Here is a 22,760-nt window from a genome sequence, read left to right as displayed (position 1 = left end):
CCCGCATCTTCCCGTCCGGCATCTGCTGCTCGCCCTGCCCGCACTTAACACCCGGGCAGGGCCAGGGCTGCCCCACCAGCACGGGCCCCCCGCAGGAAAAGCAGGAGAAGGACAAGGCAAAGGGGAAAACAGGCGATGCCCAGCGCTGGGCTCGTCTCCTTTTGTCAGCAGAGAGCCTTCACCATTTGTCATCAGTAAAAATAATACTCCTAAAAGTGTCCCCCCTCTGATTGCCGGGCTGTGGGTTTCCATGGTGATGCTGCTCCGCAGGGATGGCACGGGGGGATCGGTGGGATTGGTGCTTCCTCCATTTGGGAGATGGGACGTGGAGCGAGGACAGCACCAGCCCTGCTGCTGGCACAGGATCCTGAGGCTGAGCCAGCTCTTTCCACCTTGGGCTTGAGCAGCATCACCCAAAATAGCAGGGGAAGAGCAGCCTTGCTGGAGAGGACACGGATGCTCCTATATCCCAGTGGTGCTCCTGAGGCCATGCCCTGCTCAGGGATCCCCAGCTCTTCCTCACTGATTCCCACCAGCATCCCCCTTGCTCCTGGCCTCATGGCTGTCCCTGCAGCCTCCCACTTGTTGCCTCTGCTCCTAAATCAGACTTCAGCCTCCTTCAGTGGGCTCTGAACGAGGGCAGCACCTCACCCATCCCAACCCAAACAGCCACAACAGCTGGGGTGTGGGTGCCTGTGCTGCTGCTGCTCCACCAAAGTGCTCTGCAAACATAATCTGCTCTTAATAACCCGAGCCTCTGTTGATCGTGGCTGAACCCTGGAATTGCACTTTGCAAACAAAGCCCGAGGTTTTGGCTGTTTGGGGGAGACTGGAGCAGCTCCCTGGGGTGGGGATGAGTGGCACTGTCACCCAGGGGTGCCCCAGTGTGGGGCATAGAGGGGACAGGTGGCCGTGTCCTGGGTCACTCCTCTGCGAGGGGGGCTTTGCCTCTGCACTCCCACAGGGGCACTGCAGGAGCAGGGGACACCCCAGTGGGAGACAGCCCTGGTCACACCTGGCCACCATCACATCCCTCCAGGCTCCCACACTTCCCTGCCTGGTTTTTGCCTTCAAACAAGATTTTGGCTCTTGCTGTCAAAACCCATCAGTGCTCCAGCAGTTTCCAGCAGCCCAAGTTCCTGCCCGGCCCCAAGGCAATGTCATCCCACTCACGGCCTCATCCTGCACACCACGGAGCCCCACTGCCCCTGCTGCTGGCCTGTGCCTCTGGCTCCAGCACTGCCAGGTGCTTCAGGGAAAGATGGGTGTGAAATCACGCTGGAAAATGCATATTTTTACGTCTCCCCAGCAGGTTCACGGATGTTTTTAGGGCAGCGCTTCGAGGCCACCTGGAGTGTCACCCACAGCTTCCAGCACTCAGATGGGACTGCAGGGCACTGGGTGGGGCATTTTAGGCAAAAAGTGGGAATAACATCCAGCCAAGCGTGGCCGTGGCTCTGACCCTGGCGGGCTCCAGCAGTGCAGGTCACTGAGCAGCCACAGCTCCGACCTCAGCTCCAGGCAGGTCTCGTCTGCCAAGCCCTCCTCGCTCCCCCCAGCACCACCAACCACAGGGACAGCCTGGGCCACATCCTGGCCCCCTCCCTTGCTTCACCGGGCACAGAGAGCTTGTGGCTTCCTATCAGCTCTTTATGAAATTAAACTTTTATAAGCAGAAAGGTTTCTGGGCTCTTGGCTCCCCGGCGCAAGAACCGCAGCCCAGGCTGCGCCTGCACCCTGCCCGCTGACTGCTGCCCTGGCAGGGAGGGATGGAGGCTGGAGGCCCCGCCGATGGCATGAGCGATGGAAGGGACAGGGATGTGGCTGCCCATGACCTTGGTGTCATCCTTGACCTGGAAATCTCCTTCCCCTGCATCGCCAGGATTGCACTCCTGCCTGCGGCTGCCTGCACCTCTGACAAGGCTGTGACACCCTCACCCGGGATGGAGCTGCACCCCACGCTGTCACCCACTGCCACCCACACCAGCGACACCCCACTGCACACAACCCACTCTCAACCCCACCAGTGACTCCACGGATGAAGCTCAGAGGGCGCAAGAGGCCCAAAATGCCCTCAGGAGGAGCAGCAGCACTTGCCTGGCCACGCTGCCGCCATCCTGCTGCAAAGCGTGTGGCACCGTGTGAAGCTGTCCCCTCGGAGCTGCCTCCCTTGGAGGTGCCAACCACGGCACAGCTCCTGCTGCCTCAAGCCCTGCCATGTCCCTGGCAGTGGGATGTGGAAGGCGGTGGCAGTGCCACCCACCAGCACAGCCCCGCGTTGCCACCACCCTTGACAAAACCAGCCACCCCGGAGCCCCAGCAGCAGCTGTCCCCTTGTCACCTTGCTTCACACGTGGGATGTCCCCTCCACACCCCACTTGGGGTAAACGCTGGGGACGGGGACGCCCAGCCCAGGGACACCTGGCCACGGTGAGGCAGGGAGGGGAGAACCTGTAGGCAGGGTGGAGGCCTCCTCTAACTGCCTGTTGAATTATTCAGGAACGGTATTAACTTATAAATGAGTGTGTTTGACTGATTTTGTGGTTGATGTACAGATAAATTCTAATGAAAGACAGCTACAAGATTTTAAATTATTAATTAGACTGCCACTTAACAAAGCCTATTTGGCACTCTATTTCCTTGCTTAACAAGACAAAAACTTTAAGAATAGGTTTTGCTTTAGCCCACAGGCTCTTCAATTTGCATTTTGTTTTTCTAGCTCCACAAATGAAAGCCGTAGATCTTGACCTTAACAGGCTACCCCTGGTGGGATCCAACCCTGCCTCGCTGCCTGCCTCCACCTCAGGCTCCCGCTTTCCCAGCCTGGATGATGCTTTTCCTCCAGCCGGCTGCACCAGGGCTGGGAATCCAGCCTGGAAAGCGGGACTGCTCCGGAGGCTCGGGGTTTGTTCTCAAGCCACCCAGCCCGGCTGGGCTCATACACCAAACAAAGCTGAGGCGGGAGCCAGAGAAAGGAGCACCCGAGTGCGAGGCCACGCAGCCGCAAGGTGACATTTCCCCCAGCGGGAAAAAGCGGCTCTGGGGTGGCACGGGGGGCTCTGCCCTGCCCGGGGGGCTGCACCCCAGTGCCAGGGGCTGCACACACAGCACTGGCACCACTGCCCGAGCCTCGTCGGAGAGGGGCATGTGCCGCTGGTGGCGAGGGCTGCACGGCCACCCCCTCCATGGGGCACGGGACAGCACTGGGGGTCCGGCCGGGGTCCCCCCGCGTGGCCCCGCTGTCCCCAGCATCTCCCCGGGACTGGCCCCGGTGCAGCGGGGCCGGGGGTCCTGCCCCCCGCTCCCCACCGTCCCGGACCCCCCGGGAGGGCCGGCAGCTCCCCTCGCCGTGATGTCACAAAGCTCCCCGATGATGTCCCAGGCGGTTGCCATGGAAATCGCGTGATGTCACAGCGGAGCGATTCTCCTCGGAGGGGGCCGGGGGGGCCGAACGGGACGGCTCGCCCCAACTTCCCCGCCGAACCCCCCGCGCTCCCCGGTGAGCCCCGTTTCTCGTTCCCTCGCCCTGAGGGACGAGCACCGACCCCCCCCACCCCGCGCCCGCCGCACGCCCGCCGCCCCCGGGACCCGCCGTACCCCGGTGCCCGCGGGACCCGCCGCGTCCCCGGTCCAGCGGGACCCGCCGCCTGCCCTGCCTCCCTTCGCTCCTCCCGGTCCCCCGCCTCCCCGCCGCGCTGCGCTCCCGCCGGTGCCGCTCCCCGGGGGGTGCCCGAGCCTCGGTGGCGGCGCCGGTAACGCGGCGGCGGCGGGGGGCGCCCGGCGGCGCGGCCCCAACTTCGGCGGGGAGACAAACTTCGGGGCCGGCCCCGCTGCCCCCGGTGCCCGCGGCAGCCGGTGCCCTCCCGGTGCGCTGCTCACCTTGGCGGAGCATCTTGGAGCCGGGGCGGGCGCGGTCTCCCGGCGGCGGCGGCGGCGGCGGCGGCGCTCAGAGCCTCGGGCGCGGCGGCGGCGAGCGGTAGCGGCGGCGGCGGCTGCTGCTGTACCGGGAGCGAGGAGCCGGAGCCCGGGCGAGCGGCCCCCGCGGGGGCATGGCGGGCCGAGCCGCAGCGGCACCGGGGAGCGCCGGCCCCGGAGCACCGGGGAGCGCCGGCCGCGCCTCTGCCCGCCGCGCGTCCCGCCGCCGGCTTTTAGGGGGGAGCCGCCCCCTCGGGGCTGGGGCCGCCGCCGCCCCCCACCCCCTCGGGCAGAGCCTATAAAGGGGTGCCCGGTGCCGGTGCCGGTGCCGCGCTGCCTGCAGCGGCGGGCAGGGCTGGGCAGGGCGGGGCGGGGCAGCGACGGGGCGGGCAGGGCTGGGCCGGGCTGGGCTGGGCTGGGCTGGGCTGGGCGAGCCCCCCCCGGGCCCCCCCTTCCGCCGCCGCCGCCGCCTCTCCCGCCTCCCGTGGACAGTTCGTGAAAGTGCCGCTGCTCCCGTTCCCCGCGCCGCCGCCCTGCCTCCGCCCCACCGGGGGGGTTTGGCCCAGCGCCGCCCCCCCGGGGCTCTGCGGTGCCCCCGGGACCGGCTGTCACCCGCGGCGCATCGTTGTCGCCTCTGCCGCCGTCGTTCACGCGCGGTGCCCCGTTGTGGCACCGAGGCTCCGCCGCGCCGCCCCGCGCCTGCCGGGGGCACGGCTGTGCCCGCTGTCCCGCACCGACCCCGCCGCTCCCCGGGGACCGTCCCCTCGGGCCCTTACGGTCCCCTCTGCCCGCCGTGTCGCCGTGTCCTGCCGAGGTGTCGCCGTCCGATGCGGGTCTGGCTGGCCGCGCTGTCCCCGCCGCCCCGGCACGGCCCCAGCCGCTCCCCACGGTGCCCTCCGCCCCTTCTCGTGCCCTCCGCCCCACCGGGGTCACCGGGGGCTCTGCTGGCCCCTCTGTCTCCCGATTCCTGCTGTCCCCGCACTCTCCGCCGCGCTCCCGGCACCCCGGTGTCCCCGGGCTCTCCCCGCTGTCCCCGGACTGTCCCTCCTGCTTCCTCCCCGTGCCCACGGGGGTCCCGTTATCCCCCCGGGAACGCAGCTGTCCCCACGGCCCCGCCGCTTTCCTCGGGGGATCCCCGGTGCCTCCTCGGTCTTTATCGTCCCCTGGAGGTCCCCGCTGCCCCCGGACTGTCCCTCCTGCCTCTCCAGGGTCCCTCTTGCCTCCTTCCCTCTGTCCCACCGAGGGTCCCGTTACTGCACCGGGAGCGCTGCTGTCCCCACTGCACCGTCGGGACCCCCGGTGTCTCCAGGGGGTCCCCATTACCCTCGGGTCCCCCTTGCCTCATGGTTCACAGGTCGTGCTGGGGACACACACGGACCCGTCACCGTGACAGCGTCCCCGGCGCCCCCGCCCCGTCCCCGCGTTAACGTTCGGGCCGTTAACCCTGACACTGTCAGCACCGCGAGGCGAGCGGCGGGACCACATCCCCGACGTGAAGGGCGGGCAGCCCCGCCACCGCAGCGCCTGTCACGCCCCGCCGCGCTCCCAGTGCCCCGCCGGGAGCGCGGCGAGAGCGCTCGGTCCCCGCCGCCCGCCCGTCCCGTCGGGGCCCGCCCGGTGCGCTCCCGGGCTCGATCTCTCGGCCGGCGGCTGCTCCGGCCTTGCGCGGGGATCGCTTGGCGCTGCCTGCCGCCGCCGCGTGCGCCACAGCCATGGCGGCCCCCGTGCGCGCCGGGAGCGCGGCCCCGGTGCCCGCCAAAGGTGGGCTGCGAGCGGCTCCACGCGGGGCTCCCGGTGCCGCCGCCGCCCGCTGTGCTGCTCGCCTCGACGGGGGAGGCCCGGCCGGCGGCGGGAGGTGGCTCCTCCGCCGGGCCGGCCACCCCCGCCGCCGGGCCGGCCCAGCTGGCCCTTTGTCGGTTGTCCCGTGGGCCGTGCGGGGAGGGTTTGGTGGCTCGTGAGTGCCGGTGTTGGGCTGGAAATAGTGAATAATCCCCCTGCTGTCACTCCCCCGCTGCACTCTGGCATCGCCGAGATGTAGGGGGGCGGCTGCTGTCGGGGGGCGGCTGCAGGATGAGGCTGCCGGGGATGGATCGCGGGCGCTGGGCGGCTCTTTCCCGCTGGGATAACGGGATCCCCTCGCTGGGGAACGGGGGGGCATTAGGGTGTCACCGGGGTGCCGGCCGAGGGGCTGTCACCTCGCTGTGGGGACAGCCAGCTGCGCGCACAGCGTTTCACACCCTTACCGCGGTGCTCTCTGGGCTAAAAAAGCCGCTTTGTTCCCCAAAAATCGCTAGCGATCCGCCCCCAGCCTGCGGGGCAGGACCCTCTTCCCCGCTGCCCCCGGGGGTGTGACCCGAGGGGACAGCCCGCTTTGTCCCGCAGCCCGAGCCCGCCGGGTGGCCCAGCCCGTCCCCGAGGAGATCCTGGGCAGCGCCGAGCTGCGGGAGGCCGCGGCGGCCCTGCCGCCCAACTACAACTTCGAGATCCCCAAGACGATCTGGCGCATCCGGCAGGCTGGGGCCAGGAAGGGTGAGCGCTGCCCCGGGGGGGGAGCGGGTTTGGGGCTGGGTTGTGCTGTTCACCCCGCCGTGGGGCAGGCGAGGCTGGGGCTGAGCTGCTGCTGTGCCCCCGGTGGGTTTGGGCTCGGTGCTGGCGAGCTCTGCTCCTCTCCAGGGGGGTTAATAGATCTGTAGCTCTGGATTATAATCACATTGGACAGGACAGGTTGAGCTGCGTGGACCTGTCAGCCTGGAGATAAGTCTGGGATGCTGGCCAGGGCCCTGCTGTGCTCCTCCTGCCTCTCTCCTCTCTCCCTGCACTTTCCTGACACGCTGCTGGGGCTGGCAAGGGGGAGCCCCACAACAGCGGGCACCGGGGGGCTGCCAGGGAGCTGGGCCCTGCTGCTCACAGGGTTGTGCACCCCCAGAGGGGCAGGGAATGGTTGTGGAGGCTTCAGGAGTGGTGCCAGGGCTTTCCCTGTGCCTCCCACTGAGCAGTGTGCGATCAGGCACAGGGCTCGGAGCCTCCCCCATCCCTGGGTGTCACCAGTGTCCCCACCCTGGCTTCTCCTGCACACAGGGGCTGTGTGGCACAGCCGGATTTGAAACGCTTTCTATCCCCCCGGGAATGTCTGTGCCCGCTGCCGCCGAGCTGGCAGGGCTGGCAGGCGTCGCGGGGATGTTCTGGAAGCGGAGCTGCTCCCGGCTCCGTGCCGGAGGGTGTGGGGCTCCCGGCCCATCCCGGCTGCGGGCGGCGAGCCGGGGCTGGGCGTGTCCCGTCAGGCCCAGCCCTGCTGCTCCGCCTTTCCTCGCTGTGTTTTTTGCTGCTTGGCACCTCCTAATTAAATGTAAATATGCGGCTGGGATTTAGGCTTGCGAGAGCTGGGAGCGGAGCCCATCAGGCAGCCAGCCGTGCTGGGATTTGAAAATCCGCGTGTGCACAGAGCAGCCAGGGGCTCGTTGCTGGGGGAACGCAGCCTCCCACAGGGCTGCAGCCAGCCCTGCCTGTGCCCGGCCTGCCGGGGGGTTTGGGGGGCCTGGGGAGCACCCCCTTTGCCCATTGTGCTGTGGAAGTGGAGAGAGACCCAGCTGCCTCCTGCCAATCTGCTGTTTGCAGATCTGGGGTGGAGGGCAGCCCCAAATGGGCCAGAATGGGCTCAGTGGGGGATCCCTGCCAGGTGGATCCCCCAAGGGCTGGCAGAGCACGTGCAGCTTTCCTGGGGCCCTGCAGGTTGGAACAGGGTGGGATCAGCCTAATTTGAGCCAGGCCTTTACACAGCTCCAGTGGGCTGGGCCTGGAAGCGTGGGGATTTTGTTGGAGGGGAATCTGGAGAGAGTGTTTGGATAGATAGCATGGAAACTGGGATGTCTTAGTGGGTTTGGGATGTGAAACAACAACAGGATTAATGGGGCCTCCTCCATTTATCTCCTCCATCATGGTCCCTGTTCCTCCCCACCACCCCTGGGGGCTCCTGGCAGGACCCCAGGCACTGGGCAGTTTGCTGGCCTTTGGAGGAAGAGGGATTGTTCTGATTGTTCTGCGAGGAGGGAGCAAATGAGGAGACACAATTTGTTGTTGAATAAATTCCTGCAAGGCACAATGCTGCGGCTGTTGCTGGCCACCCTCCTGAAATGGAGAGAGAAGCTGCGAGGGAGGTGTGGAGAAGGGCACTGAGGATGATCAAAGGTTTGGAGCAGCTTCTGTATGAGGAGAGATTAAATAGGTTTAGATCCTTTAGCTGGAAAAGAGGTGAACGAAAGGGGATATGATAGGGATGTAGAATTGTGAATGATGTGGAGAGGCTGAACAGGGGATGATTATTCACTCTTTCTTGTACCAGGAGAACCAGGGGCACACGTTTACATTATTAGGAGCAGGTTTAAAATAAACAGAAGAAAGTACCTTTTGCTGTGCAGCACATAATTAAAATCTGGAAGTCATTACTGTGAGAAGTGGGAGAGACCAGCAGTGTCAGCGGGTTCAGAGAGGGATGAGGTGTGTGCACAGGGAGAGTGGAGGTGGCCCAGGGCAGGACAATCTGCACCCCAGCTGCCAGGGCCACCCAGATTTTTGGCCAACACCTGCCTGCTTTGGGGAGGGTGCTTTGTGGCTGCACTTTGAGCTGCTCCCCACTTCAAGATGTCCCTTCCAGCCCCTCCTAACCCCGTGGCTGTTTCTCTTCCCAGTGGCCCTGCAGATGCCAGAAGGGCTCCTCATGTTCGCCTGCACCATCGCTGACATCATTGAGAGGTAAGAGCACTGCTGTTCCCTGGGGGGCTCCGGGGCTGGCCAGGGCATGGGGGCTACTGCTGGGGCTGGCTTGGCCACCGGGCAGGAAGGAGGAGCTGTGGCTGGGGCCACGACCCGGCTGGGCACAGCCGGGCAGTCACGGGGAGCTGCTGCCAGCCCTGGGGACAGGGACCGCCCCGTGCCAGCCCAGCCCTCGCTGCTCGGCTTCTCCTCCCCTCTCTGCTGACAGGCTCGGCGTGCCGGGCCCCGCAGGGGTGCTGGAGCCGGGAGCAGCCGTGTTAACGACGGGCTGACGCCAGCCCGGTGCCGGGGGAGGGCCGGCAGCGGGGCCAGCGCTGCGGCAGGGACACAGCCGCCTCCTCCCAGCCCCGTCCTGCCGCTGCAGCCACGGGGATGGGCAGGGGCAGCCTCGCTGCGGCTGGGGAGGCTTGAGGCCACGGTGATGGCACGGCAGGGGTGGCTCCTGCAGGGTGACCCCTTCGCCACGGCTCCTCTCGTGATTTTTCTGTGCCGCTGGAGAGGAGCTGGGCTGTGCAGTGACAGGGGATGCAGGCACCTTGCAGAAATTGGCCGTGATCTCTTCCCTGCTGAGAGCGTCTGCCTTCTCCACACCCAGCGCAGCCCCCTCCGCAGCCCCTCTCTGTTTTAGCACAATGAATTAGTGCTAATAGCACTTCGTGCCTCGTCTGCCATCGGGGTCGTGGCACTCATTAGCAGCTGCCTTGCCGAGGCCGCTGCCGTGCTGGGTGGGAAGGCAGCCGTGCCCGCAGGCTTTGTCCCCACGCTGCCATCGTCTCCCCCACGGCAGCCCCACACTCGGTGGGAAGGTGGGCGCGGGCAGGGGCGCAGGGGGTGGGTGTGAGTGTGGGCAGCTCTGCGTGGGCTTGTCCCTTTAAGTGGAGCTGCCTCCTCTCGGCTCTGGCACCCAGCCGCTTTCATGTCTCCGACTTCAAAGGCAGCAGATTAAGGGGCTCTTTTATCTGAATGAAACCTTAAGCCCCACTTCCCGGTGGATGGTGGATTCCAGGGTGCTGAATGCCAGGGTGCCGCTGGATTCTGGGGTGCTGGCATCCTTGCTGGGCTGGTGAAGGGTGCTGCGTGGGTGGAGGTGCCCAGCCAAGGGAGGGGATGTGGGGGCACTGATGGGGATGGTGTTTGGATGTGGGATGGCTTCAAGGCTGAGCAGGAGGGCTGTGTCCTTCCCTCACTGCCACCATGCAGTACCTAGACACCCCACTGCCCCTCCCTTACTGGGAGCACTGGGTGCCATCTGTCACCCTGGCTGGGGATGTGGCTGTGCTGGGTACCAGCACTGCCAGCCAGAGGATAGTGGCTGTGGGCAGGATGAGCCCAGCCCTGTGTCCACTCTCTTGAGGACACACTGGGGACCCAGCCACACTGCTGGAGGTGAGGTGTGAATCGGCAGGTGGCCTCGTTAGTTCCTGCCTCTTCCTGCTATTAATATTCATGGCCAGCATTAATGTGGAATGGAAGCTCGGCCACCCGCTCCTGCTGGCCCTCCTCACCCAGTGCTGGGGCCGGATGAGCCTCCAACGTGACAGGAATCGCTGCAGCCGTGTGCTCTGCCTGCTGTCACCAGGCTGGGGAAGGGGCTTGGGGTACCATCAGCCCTGGGCTGGTGTCCCCTTCCTCCTGGTGACACAGAGGATGTGAGGGCTGAGCGTGACAGGAATACCTGTGTGCCCACTGGGGGCATTGCTCAGCGAGCAGCCCCTTTCCCAGCCCATCCCCACAGCCTCCTGCCCCGTCCTTGCTGGTGGGAATTTGGGGGGTGAGTTCCCCCTCCCCTGCATTCTCTGCTGCAGAGCCATGCCCGGGGCTGGTGGCCCTGGGATGACAGTGCCCACCCCTGTGTGTTTTGGTTGAACTGGAGCCGTGTCAGCTGCCACTTAGACAGAATATTTATCCTTTCTGCTGGAGCTGCCTTTTAATGGAGTGTTTGTGCCGTGGCCTGGTGGTGCTGGGAGAGCCGAGAGGGGGATGTGGCTCACTCCCCCACCTCGCAGGCGGCTCGAGGGGACACGGTGCTCACCGTGCATCTGTCTGTCCCCGTGCAGTGGGATGGCAGTGTCACCACGTCCCTCACTGCCGTGTGGGAGCGAGCAGGCCCCCGGGGAGCTCCGTGGAGTAAAGAGGGGAGGGGGCAGCCAGGTGGGGCCTGTCTGAGCTTCCCAGCATTGCTGGCGCTGGCCGAGCCCCGAGGGGCTGCGGGGATGAAGATGTAGCCGAAGCATCGCAGCCGGAAAGGCCGGTGGGGTTCTCAGCCTGGAGCCTTTGAAAGCGAGAGCACACTCGGAGCACTGACCGCTGTGAGGCCAGTTAATTACCGTTAATAGGTTTGTCATTGTCAAAGCTGTGCCGGGCTGCACTGGGGGGGTGTCGGGGCCGGGGTCCGCGCGCTGCCGGCGCCACATCACGACGCTCCCGCGGCACCTTCCAAATTGGCTCCATTTGTCACGGCTGATGTAATTCGGCAGGGAGCAACTCGTGCTGGGGGGGCGGCAGCGTGGAGAGCGCGTGGGGGGAGCTCGGACCACAGCTCGGGGAGGGGCAGCCCCCCAGCCCACCCGCTGTCATGCCGGGGAGGTGGCAGCCGTGTCCCCCTGTGCCACCACCAGCGTGCAGCTGGGGGCTGTGCAGCCCGGAGCGGGACCCCTGCTCCCCTCCCTGCCAGGGCTGGAGCAGGCGGATCAGCTGGGCTCTCAGCTGGGCTTTTGATTCCGTGTTAATAAAGTCGGCTGTCGGGCTTGGCAGCTGCTAATCCCTCTGTCTTCCTGTGCCGCGCCGGGGTGAGGGGCTCCTGCTAATCAGCCCAGGCTTGGTGGCAGGGATGGGCAGTGGCAGGGGGGCCCAGGGGTGTCCTGATGCCTGCAGAGGCTGCCCTGCCACAAGTTCCCAGCTCCCAGTGGCTTTTAAACACCTTTTTAAACACCTCCCAACTCCCAATGGCTCTTTTGAAGATCCACGAGAGGTGGTGCTGGAGGTGCACAGACCATCCTAGTCTCATCCTGGTGACTCAGGAGCAGACAGGGACTTTTGGAGTGACAGCAGGTGCTGGTTGAGTAATAAAGAGTTAAACATCTGTGTGCACAGCCCAACAGCTGTGGCAGAGCTTGAAATGCCCCACTATGGCCAGGACAAAAGAGGCCCTGATGGATAGTGTGCCCCACAGTGCCATGGTGGTGTGCCCAGCAGGTTCCCAGTGCCAGCAGGTGCCAGGTCCCTTGGCCAGGCAGGTCTGCCATGTGGCACTGAGCAGTGTGGGGCTGAATGCTGTGATGAAGCTGGCAGCATCACCAGGAGGTCCCAAAAGGCCACCCTGAGACACTAACAGAGATCAGGATCTGGCCTCAGCTGCACAGTGCCGTGGCCAGCACTGCCTTCCCTTCTCCCCTCGTCCTTTTCAGCACAACCTGGAGGCTCTGGCAGCGGGTGCACGCTGAGCAGGGGAATTTAATCACTGTCATTAACCACACAACAGCATCATTAGAGGAATGAAGTTCTCACTTCATTGGAGATGTTCAAAACCTTCTGCCCGGGTGGTGGCTGTGCCAGGGGGATTGGGCTGGGGGGAATGTGTGGGGTCTATAGGGCTGTCACCTCCCAGGGCTGGGATGTGCCAGCACAGGTGTGGTGCCCACCACCAGTGCCCCATGCCACCTCCTTGTATCCCACAGAGGGGACAGGCACCATACAGACACGGGATGGTCACAGTGCCTTTACAGCCAACATGCACTGACCCTTGGTTTGCCTTATTTTGGGTTTTTTTGGCTGCTACAGGACCAGCAAAGCTGGGGTGCCCTGGAACATACCCCTTGGGAGGTGCTGTTTGCCCTGCCACCTGTAGTGAGGACAGAGTGGGAAGTCCCCTCAGGGGAGGGGACCCAGCTGGAATGGTTCCTCCTGGGGGGCTGTGGGGACACCCACCTCTCCCCATCATGCCCCACTTGCAGCAGCTCTGTGGGGCTCCATCCTTGCCCAGCTGCAGCCGGGCTCTTCCAGCACCAATTGCAATAAAATCGCAAACTCATTATTTTAATTATGTGCAGCCTTCCTGTGCTAATGAAGTTGGGAGTCTGGTAATGGGGCTTGGTGATGGGCTTCTCTGCTAATTAAGTGCACTGTTCTCTCAGCCAGGGCTGGGCTCAGCCTCCACAGCCCAGGACAGCAGCAGCCACGGGTGTCCTGGGACACGCTGGGCACAGGGCACAAGGCAGGCACTGGGGTGGAGTTTGTGGGGTGATTATGGGGTGGTTGTGGGGTGTTTGAAAGGCCACATGGGGGTGAGGCAGGTGGCTGTGAGGCAAGGGGCAGTCTGCACTATGTCCCTGTCATGGAGGCACCCTGGCATCCCAGTGCTGGCTCTATCCTCCCATAGCACAGGGGTGCCAGGACTGGCCACTCTCAGCCCAGTCCCCTCAATCCCCTCCCCACAGGGGCTGAGGACTCGTCCCTGCTGTGAGAGCAGCTCTGCCTCATGGCTTGAGGACCAGCACTGTATCATTCACACACTGCCAAGGGACCTCGCGCTCCTGCCAGCAGCAAATGCTCTCATTCATTTTTCGAGGGGCTGGGATAAATCAGGGCTGCTCCAGCCAAGTGCTTGTGCTCAGGTGACAGGGACTGGCTACCCCATGCTTGGAGACATGCAGGCCCCATGTGTGCATGTCTCTGACCCAGCGTTTTCAGCCCCAAAACTTGTCCCTGGATTGCTGCTGCCTCCATCCTGCACCGAGGAGCAGGGCTGGGAGGGCTTGGGGGTCCCGGCTGGGATCGGGGCCGGGACCTGGCCTGCCCTGGGGCACATCCTGCCAGTGCTGAGCATGGCACTTTATAAATGGGATTTTGGGAACCATCTGTTTAAAGGAGCAGATAATGAATTAGGGGGAGATGAGAAAAATGCTAAGGCCAGGCGGTTTTTCAGAATGAGCCGGGGTTTGCGGGACGTAAAAGATGAATAACCTCCCCACGTGTTCAATATTCATGAGCTCCCAGCTGTAATGAGCATCTCAGCACTGGGTGGGGACATCCCTGTCACCACTGCCAGCACGCTGCTGGGACCTATCCGTGGCTGTGACAACTTCCAGGGACACAAAACACTGACAAGGATGCTGCCTTGGCTGCCCCTTGCCCACGTCCTGGTCCGGGCTGGTTGGCAAGCAGCTCCCCAGCCTGTGTTGGAGGCAGGTGGCTGCTAATTGACATTTCCTTCCTCTGTAGTTTGATGAAAGACTCTGGCGACACTGAACTGATTAAAACATCAAGGGGAGGCCCTGGTGCCTGCCTTTGATTTGTCTCTGGAGATGATTACGGCTCCGCTCGATTGTCCAGCCCAGCCGGAGCGGGTGATCCTGGTGTGTGCCATCCTGGAGCCCCTCCTGCAGCACCACCAGGCTCCTGGCCTTGCCAGCACCGTTGGGTCCCTCCTCACCAGGCACCATCCCGTGGCCTCTGTGCTCACCTGTGACTCCACTCCCTGCAGCCAGAGGAGGAATCTTGCCCGTGGCCAGCACAGGGCTCAGCCTCACCTCTCCCTGCCCAGCTGCTGCCCCACACACCAGGCAGGGCCACGGGCACCTCTGCCCTCCTCCTTCCACTGCTGCTATTTCACTTTCTTGCTCTTCACCCCCAGGGACTTTCTCTGGGGTTTGGGCCAATTTGCATACATTTTAATCTATAAAAAATTAAGCGGCGCTGGCTGCCGCTCTGAGTCAGACCTCCCCATCCTGAATCTTAAGGAGCTGAATAATTTTCCACTTTTGCTGAGATGTGTGGAGTCTGATTCATGTTCATCTCATCACCTCTCATTAGAGGAGGGGGCTGGGGGTTCGGAAGGGTGGGAAGAGCCTTCTGGAACCTTCCCTGGCAGCCCCCAGCCCCACGGTGTGACCACGTGGGCAGTGGAGGAGCCATGCTCCCATGCAAGCCACGCTGGCCGTGAGGAATGGTGGGATTTGGGTGCTGGCAGGATCCTGCCCATCTTCTGACGTTCCCCAGCTGCATCCCCAACCCTTGTGCAGTGGGAGCTGCCCAGGCTGGAGTCAGAGGTGAGGATGGCTGTGCCCCCTCCTCGGGGAGACTCCAGCACTGCTGCTCCCCTGTCCCCCTCCTCGGGTGCTGACGGATGGGCCGGAGCTGTTAATATTCAGCACGCTCCGCCATTTCTCCACCTTCTGCCATCTGCCCAGCTCTGCCCACCATTTCTATTCTTGCCGCCGACGTAACGCTCCCTGCCTGGCCCTGGCCCCCAGCCAGCCATGGGTGCTGCAGGGGGTGACACTGTGCCAGGGCCCCCTCCTTCCCTGGTCCCTGGTGCCAGCAGCAGGGGAGACCCTGCTGGCACCGAGCTACAGCAGGCCTCAATTAAATGAGGAATTAGCATCTGGTTTAAGCAGCCCCTCCAGGCACGGGGCTTTGTCGTTGTGATACCTGCCTCTCATCCTGCTGCGGCAGCTCCCTGGGAAGGTAGCCAAGCTAATAATCCCCCAAAATGGTGCAATAAATACCCACAAAGGTGGTGCCTCTGAATCATGCCAGAGCCCTGGCTTTGCTGCTCGGGCTGGTGTGTGCCCCTTCACCCACAAGCTGGCAGGTGCTTGGACTGGAGCACTGGGGGTAGGGGACAGCACCAGTGGTGGTTTGGTGCTTTTCCTTGCCGAGTGCCACTTAAGCACCAGCTCTTGTAGAGGTCACCCAGCTTGGCCAAACTGGCATGCAGGGCTGACACAGCCTGGTGCAGATTGGATTCACCAGCTCACACAGTGCCCAGCCACGGGGTGATGGTGGCTTGGCTGGCACCACAAGAGATGCCAGGACAGCTGTTCTGCCCATCCTGGTGGCTCCAGTCCCCAGGGCTGGCTGGTGGAAGCGGTGGCACCACGCTGTGCCGGGTCTCCCTCCGCTGCTCTCCCCGCTGGAGCATTAGGAATCTGGCAGCGTATTGTTTGATGAGTGGATAATCCGCTGAATTGCAAACAGCTTTACCCAATTGAAGAGGCGGATTACCGCTCTCCAGCTTAATCATGTTGACATCTCGGAGAGTAGCCAGTGCTTGTCCTCTTCGGCGCGTGGCTGGGTGGCAGCGCGGGGTCCCCCCATGGTGACATTCTGGGGCTGTGGTGACACGGCGGTGACCCTGAGTGCTGTGCCTCCCCACAGATTCACGGATGCAGAGGCAGTGGTGATGGGGGACGTGACCTACGGCGCCTGCTGCGTGGATGACTACACGGCCCGGGCCCTGGGCGCTGACTTCCTGGTGCACTATGGACACAGTTGCCTAAGTAGGTGACACCGAGTCCCGGGGTGCTGCTGGGGTGGCACCGTGGAGGATGTTCTGCTGCCACTGTGCCACACCAAGCAACTCTACACGCCTCTGGACGCCAGCTCGGAGACTTAGTGCCAGGGGCTAATCCCTTCCCAAAGGGCTTTCTGCTCTCTGGCTTTGGATGGGGCCAGGCTGGCTGGGTGGCTGCTCACGGGCAGGATTTTGGGTGCAGCAGGGCGTGCTCATCCTGCTGGGCTGCTGCAGCAGCACACGGATCCAGCCGTGTCCCTGGGAGCAGAGCAGCAAGGCCATGGCTTGGCAGGGCCCCGCTGGCCCAGGGGGTGAGGCTGCTGCTGCTCCCCACCTGGCCTCTGTGGAGTGATGACAAAGGGAATGGTGGCAGAGGAGAGCAAGGGCCTGGGGGTCCAGCTTGCCCCGGGGCCAGGAAAGGCAGCTTTGTGGGTACAGTGCAGGCTGGGCGGGGAAGGGAGGAGGAGGAGGAGGCTGTGTGCTCCCCAGGCGGACAGTACTCTGGATCCAGTTGCCATGGAAACTGCGCTGCTGTCCCAGATGCTGCTAACTTTGAAGTCCACCCAGGATGGAATCAGCCCAAAAATAACAATAAGACGTTCTGGGTTTTAAGGTGGATCTGCAGAATTGCCATAGTGAGTAGGAGGTGTGTGCATCCCTGCTGCTGCCACGCTCCCAGCACCTGGCAGCCCTCCTGGACGTTTATGGGGCCCTATAAATGGGTTTGAAGAATTGCATCAGGCTCTGTGTGAAATACTGACTCCCCAGTTGAGAACTCTGTCCTGAAAGCCACGTCGGTGTGAGCGTTCGTGGTGATAAATATGTGTGCTAGGTGCTTTGTTAAGGAAGGAGGGTTATGGGCACCACTGCAACAGGGAGTATAAAACTCCCGCTTTGTAGCCTGCTGCTCATGAATGAACAGCAGGAAGGGGAGGAAGGGGCTGTATCCATCAGGCTGCTCCAGGGAATGGGAGTCACATCAGCTGGAGCTGCTCCCTGCAGGGACAGGCAGGCACTGCCAGGCTGACTGTCACCAGAGCAGCTGCCATCTGCTGCCCGTGGCCTCGTGTCCCTTGCCTGCTGTGGGTTGGGTGGGTCACAGGGAACCCTGGGTTACCCACGGGCTGCTGTGGGGATGCTGAGCTCCTTTTGAGCTGCCCACAGTGGTGAGGCACACGATGCTTCCTGCTCCCTCCCAGCCCCACGTGCCCCGCAGGAGGGAGTAATTTGCACTTAATTGTGATCAGGCAAAGAGCACCAAAATGGGAAGTGAACATGGAGCTGTGGATCGATGTGGACTCTGTGTACTTTAATTATTCACTTAATCGTGGTGACAAAGGCTTCTTAGCACCAGGGGTAATTAGATTTGTGTTCATTGATTCCCCAGGCTGCCATTATCTGGAGAGAAACGAGCGGGTGCTCTCTGTGGCTCCCTTCTGCACCCCCTGCCCTGGGCACCAGCACAGGCAGAGGGGTGGCACAGCCCACCCTGCCTATGCCAGGGCAGTTTGGGGCACAGGGAGCCCCACCAACATGCTTCATCCCCCAGCTGCAGGCAGCAACAGCCTGGGACTCGCTGGAGCCCCGGGTGTGCCCCACACTCAGACCCTGTCTCTTCCTGTCACCAGTTCCCATCGACTCCACCCAGGGGCTGAAGATGCTCTATGTGTTCGTGGACATAAAGATCGATGCATCCCATTTTCTTGAGACCATTCGCTTCAACTTCGCAGCAGGCACCTCCCTGGCCCTGGTCAGCACCATCCAGTTCGTCTCCACGGTGCAGGTGAGATGGAAATCCCTGGCTTTTGTCTCCCCCTGAGTTTTCCTCTGGCTCAGCCCTTCCCCGTCCCAGCCCCACGGCGGGAGCGGCTGCCCCAGGGTGCTGGTGGAGCTGGTTCCCCTCTGACGAGTCGCTGCAATAATGTGGTGCTGCCATAACGTTGATCAAGTACTTTATAATAACTCTGATCAATGTTTCATGGCGGCACCCCTCCCCAGCTCCCCCGGGAGCTGCTCTGGAAATGTCAGGGCAGGCGGTGGAGCACTTGGCATTTTGATGCAGTGCTGGCAGCGGCCGGGGAAGCTCTGTCTGTCTGCCCCTGAACGGCCTGCTGGGCAGGAGGGGAGGAGATGAATGAGCCTCTTGAGCCGTGTCTATCAAAACACGGGGCTATCCAAGCGTTAAGCCTTTTCCCTTGTCTTTTAATTGATACGTTGGTCGAGCCTCGCTGAGCACCCCCGGCAGCGCGTGGCTGTTCCTGGTGCCACCCCCAGCGGGCTGGTTCCCCTCCACCGGGTCACGACAGCTGGGACTGCCAGGGTTGGGGTGTCCCCAGGGGTCCTCAGCCACCTTTGTGCCATGGCCTGTCCGTGCTGACCCCACGTCTCCCACAGGCAGTGGCACAGGAGCTGCGCTCCCAGTACAAGGTGTGTGTGCCCCAGTGTAAGCCACTGTCCCCAGGAGAGATCCTGGGCTGTACGTCACCCCGGCTCGCTCAGGACACGGATGCCATTGTGTAAGTACCAGGGTCCTTCAGCACCCTCCTGCCTGGCCCAGACTGGCCATCCTTCCTGCACCCCTTGCCTGGTTTTGTGCAGTTTTAGGGGGTGGTTAGGGCTATCCATGGGCTGGGATGGGCCCCCTTCAGCTCCTCACGCTGCTTTAAGTGGCGTGTGCTTGTAGCATGGAGGAAATAATTGAGTCGTATATCAGAATAGATAATAGATGGAAGGGCGGGTGGATAATTGGAAAAGACAAATGGCCGGGGCCCAACATCACAGCAACATTAATTTTATTTAAGGACAGCAAATTAGAGGGAGCACTTCGCTTCCTATCACCTAATTATTTTAGGTAATGGAAATGCTTAATGTACTGTGAATACAGTGTGCTGCAGAATAAATAAATACAAGGACCCCACCCTTGGGGGGAGCCGGGGAGCCCAGGTGTGGGTTTGGGCCCTGCTGAGCTCCTTCTTGCCCACGCTGCTGGGAGCCAACAGCACCAGTGCCTTTCCAAGCACAGCCGTGCAGGGAGCTGGGCTCCAGATTGCTGGACACAGGGGCAGTGAGAGCTCTGGGTTCATCCTGAGCCACTTTCTGTCTCTCCAAGGACATCAGGAGCGGGCAGGGGCAGCCAGGCTGGCACTGCATTGCTGAGCGTGGGTCCTTGCAGCTGGCACAGGAGCGGCAGTGCGGTACCAGCCCGCGCAGGTGCACTCGGCCTTACCTGCGTCCTCCCTGCATTATTATTTTCTTCTTTGCACCGTCTCTGGGGCTAACTTTTGCAGACAAATTAGCTTTGATCTCCCAAAATGTCATTCTCCAATTAAGGGCAAAATCTAGTCAAGTTTTACGTCTGAATTCATTTTCCAGGCCCTCACTCCATTAGGGCAGCTGAATGAAAGGCTTTGAAATGTAATTGCTGACTGGAAATCCGATTAGAAATGGAAGCAGCAACGTCTAGAACCAGCCATTGAGATGGAGCAGCTCCCAGCCACCCCGTGCTGGTGTGAGCACCCCTCCTTGCTCTGAGCATGGCTGCCTCTCCAGCCCTGCCATGCCAGGGAGCCCTGGCTGTGCCTGCTGCCCCTGGGTCCCAGCACAGGAGCTCGAATTCCTGGCATCTCCACTGTGCTGCAGTTTGGGAAACCAGTGGACACGTGGATGGGTGCTGCTGTTTCCCAGTGCCATAGCTCTCCCTTCCCTCTCGGCAGGTATTTGGGCGACGGGCGCTTCCACCTGGAGTCCATCATGATTGCCAACCCAGGGATACCTGCGTACAGGTACAGGCACCCACTCCAGTCCCATGGTGGGGACCACCCCATCTGTCCCCATGTGCCCCCCAGGGCTGGGCAGGCAGCTGCCAGCAGCGGGCATGGGCAGGTGAGAGGCCACGGGGTGGGTGAGGAGATGCTTGGGGGAGATGAACACCAGCCATTTACTCCGGCTGAATATAAACATTTTGACAAGTACCTGTGAAAGCTCGTGGAGGTGCAGCCATTAAAGCACGGCTGCTGCAGGCAGAGGCCATAAAGCGCGATGATGAGGCCGCTGAAAGCAGATGAAATATCAGGAGTGAAAGGCTGGGCCCATTTGGAGGAATCTGAATTTCCTAGTAGGTCGTTTGTTACAAACGGGAGGCGCACGTCAGGTTTATGGCGCTGGTGAAGCTGCCGAAACCCGAGTGGGATTTGATTAAAATTCTCCTCGTCAAACAAAGCAACAAATCAAAGAATTCTTCATAATTGATGAGCCGGGATGGGGGGGAGCTGAGTGTGAAGCCGAGCACGGAGCCGAGGCTCTGCTGGGTGTTGGGGTGCTGTGGTGGGACACTTGTCCCTATCCCTGTCCTTGTCCCCTAACGAGCCGGCTGGGTCCTACATCAGCCGGGAGGACAGATGCTGTGCGAGGCAATTAGCGCTAATGAGGGACGGGCATCGCTGGGAGGAGGGCAGGTGATGGAGCCCGTGTGAGCCTGGCTGTGCTTTGCAGGTACGATCCCTACAGCAAAGTGTTCTCGCAGGAGCACTACAGCCACGAGCGCCTGCACCGCGCCCGGCAGGACGCCATCCGCACCGCCAGCTCTGCCCGCTGCTGGGGACTCATCCTGGGCACGCTGGGACGCCAGGGCTCCCCCAGCATCCTGCAGGTACCTGCCCCCTCCCCAGTGGGTGGGGGAGAGGGGGTGAGGGATGGCACCGTGGCTGCCAGGGTGAGGGTGGATGTGGCACCGCTGGCAGCCCATCAGTGGCCACTGGCCCCGGTCTGCGTGGGCAATTAGCAGCAGATGAGGGAGGCTGGACAAGGGCTCATTAAACCCGTTCCTGGGGAGAGCTGGCCAGTCTTGGAGAACCTCCCCCCCCACCCAGACAGCTCGGCAATTAATTGGCTGGGTTTGTTTTAATTGGATGAACTTCCGATCAGGTTCAGCATCCCTGCTCAGCTGCCGTGCTGGCGCTGTCTGCGCCCCGGCTGCGAGAGGGGAGCAGGACTGCAGAGTTCTGCCCCCTGAGCATGGTGGCCCTGCTCACACCCAGGAATGCTGGGGTAGCCACAGGTGAGATTTGAAGCAGAGCAGAGCAGCGAGGTCCCAGCAGCTGCTCTTCCACAGCGAGCAGGGCACGGGCATGGCTGGGCTGGCTGGGCATGGGGGCGATTAGTGCTGGCTCTGGAGGACAAGGACATCTCTGGCCCCTCTCCTCCTCCTGCAAGCCCTGGCTGCAGCCAGCCCGTGACAGGCGGGTGTCCCAGGGCAGGCAGCCGCTAACGAGAACAGATTGTTGTCATTGAGCAGTAATTACTTCATTAGGCTGAGGCACGTGCTGGGGAGAGCTGGGCACAAGCCGGAGCCATGGCCACAGTCTGGCCTATGACTGCCAAGGGAACACGTGGGGCAGAGCAGGGAGCGACAGAGGGTTTGATGGCCAGGAAGGGGCTGTGGGCAGGGCTTGGGGTCTTGCTGGGGGACCCTAACCCTGCCAGGTGCCTTTTTCCCCTGCAGCACCTGGAGTCACGTCTCCGTGCACGGGGCCGGCCCTACGTGCGGGTGCTGCTGTCTGAGATCTTCCCCAGCAAGTTAAAGCTCTTCCCAGAGGTGGATGTGTGAGTGCTGCTGACCCCCTCCAGCCCCAGGGTGCCCCATCCCTGTGCAATTCCCGCTTGAAGCTGTCCCTGACACTCCTGTCCTGCTGTCACTGTCACTGCAGGGGCATGGCTGTCCTTACCAGGGTGGTGCTGGCACAGTAAGGACCTTCTGGGGTTCTGCTGAGGGGCTTCACTGTGCCTTGTTCTTCCCAAAATGCTCATCCCTACTGTGACATTTCCCTTCCAGGTGGGTGCAGGTAGCCTGTCCCCGGCTCTCCATTGACTGGGGAGAGGCCTTCAGCAAGCCACTGCTGACACCCTATGAGGTGAGCACCCCTTTCTGTTTTGGGGGGACAGTTCTGACTTGGGGTGATGTGCCAGAGCAGGCTTGGGGATGTCCCTGCACCCAGACAGTGTCCCCTCCTTCTGCATCTGTGCTCTGTGCACAATCCAGGCACGCTGCTGGGATATCCAGTCTTTTGTGAAACCAGTGGGATTCCCAGTGCCTCCAGCTTTACCCCAGCTTTGCCCTCCTCGGCACACCAAGCTGGATGCTGGGACCTCTCCCAGCTCCCCCTCTGGGGGCACCGCTTGGGGACTCATCCCTGCTTCTCTCCTCAGGCCGCGGTGGCTCTCCAGGACATCGAGTGGCAGCAGCCTTATCCCATGGACTTCTACGCCAGCCAGTCGCTGGGGCCGTGGACGGTGAACCACGGCGGCACACAGCGCGGGCGGCCGGCACAGGTGGGCAGCGGGGCGACAGCGGCTCCGCGCTCGCTCCCTCGGGCCGGTGAGAGCCCCGGGACGGGCTGAGCCCCCGGTGCCGCGTGCCGAAAGCGCCACCCCGTGGTGTGGTTGCCACCGAACAGTAGCGGGGACAGCGCCAGCCCGGCCCGGGCAGGGACACGCGGCTCCCCCGGTGTGGGTGAGCGCCTGCGGCCCGCGGCTCCCGGGAAAGGGGGGTTCCCTCGGGGGTGCTGCGGGCTGGGCACGGACTGGCTCCGGCTGGGACACCCCTGAGCCTGCCTCTCCCTGCAGGGGAAGCCACCCGCGCCCCCCGCCCCGCCCGAGCGTGGGGAGCAGCCGAGCACCGGGGAGCTCGCCGGTTCCTGAGTGTCACCGCTGCCCTGGCACCGGCATCGGCGCCGCCGCTGTGAGCGCCACCGGGACCCCCTCTAGGCAATGGACGGGGGTCTCA

The 22,760-nt window shown here is 62.9% G+C and overlaps 2 protein-coding genes across 3 annotated transcripts in view; one reads left to right on the top strand and one right to left on the bottom strand.

The window, feature by feature from the left end:
* Nucleotides 1-4,151, bottom strand: part of RTN4RL1 (reticulon 4 receptor like 1) — a 29,434-nt gene extending 25,283 nt beyond the window's left edge. Inside the window, exon 1 of the mRNA XM_064395115.1 lies at nt 3,880-4,151. Within this exon, the coding sequence (XP_064251185.1) occupies nt 3,880-3,892 (13 nt within the window). The 5' untranslated portion in view covers nt 3,893-4,151. The remainder of the gene's footprint in view (nt 1-3,879) is intronic.
* A 1,389-nt stretch (nt 4,152-5,540) lies between these two features.
* On the top strand, nt 5,541-22,738 carry DPH1 (diphthamide biosynthesis 1). 2 transcript variants are annotated; one of them, XM_064395116.1, is made up of 12 exons: nt 5,544-5,676; nt 6,298-6,444; nt 8,601-8,664; nt 15,844-15,965; nt 17,608-17,762; nt 18,374-18,495; nt 19,693-19,761; nt 20,471-20,627; nt 21,480-21,580; nt 21,810-21,888; nt 22,184-22,306; nt 22,601-22,738. In XM_064395116.1, the coding sequence occupies exons 1-12, from the start codon at nt 5,628-5,630 to the stop codon at nt 22,673-22,675; spliced, it is 1,263 nt and encodes a 420-aa protein (XP_064251186.1). In that variant the 5' UTR covers nt 5,544-5,627; the 3' UTR covers nt 22,676-22,738. The 2 variants fall into 2 exon arrangements, with proteins under 2 accessions (XP_064251188.1, XP_064251186.1); XM_064395118.1 differs by lacking the exon at nt 6,298-6,444 and having other exon boundaries at nt 5,541-5,676.
* The last annotated feature ends 22 nt before the right edge of the window (nt 22,739-22,760 follow it).

Source organism: Passer domesticus, chromosome 19 (genome assembly GCF_036417665.1).
Source record: "Passer domesticus isolate bPasDom1 chromosome 19, bPasDom1.hap1, whole genome shotgun sequence".
In the NCBI taxonomy this organism is placed as follows: domain Eukaryota; kingdom Metazoa; phylum Chordata; class Aves; order Passeriformes; family Passeridae; genus Passer; species Passer domesticus.
This window is presented reverse-complemented; position numbering and strand designations above follow the sequence as displayed.

What these genes read in the sequence shown, in the direction of transcription:
- DPH1 (XM_064395116.1), top strand. Translation starts at nt 5,628, where the DNA reads ATGGCGGCCCCCGTGCGCGCCGGGAGCGCGGCCCCGGTGCCCGCCAAA. An exon ending in ATCGCTGACATCATTGAGAG is followed by an intron (nt 8,665 to 15,843) that starts GTAAGAGCACTG and finishes GCCTCCCCACAG; the next exon opens with ATTCACGGATGCAGAGGCAG. An exon ending in CCAGGGATACCTGCGTACAG is followed by an intron (nt 19,762 to 20,470) that starts GTACAGGCACCC and finishes TGTGCTTTGCAG; the next exon opens with GTACGATCCCTACAGCAAAG.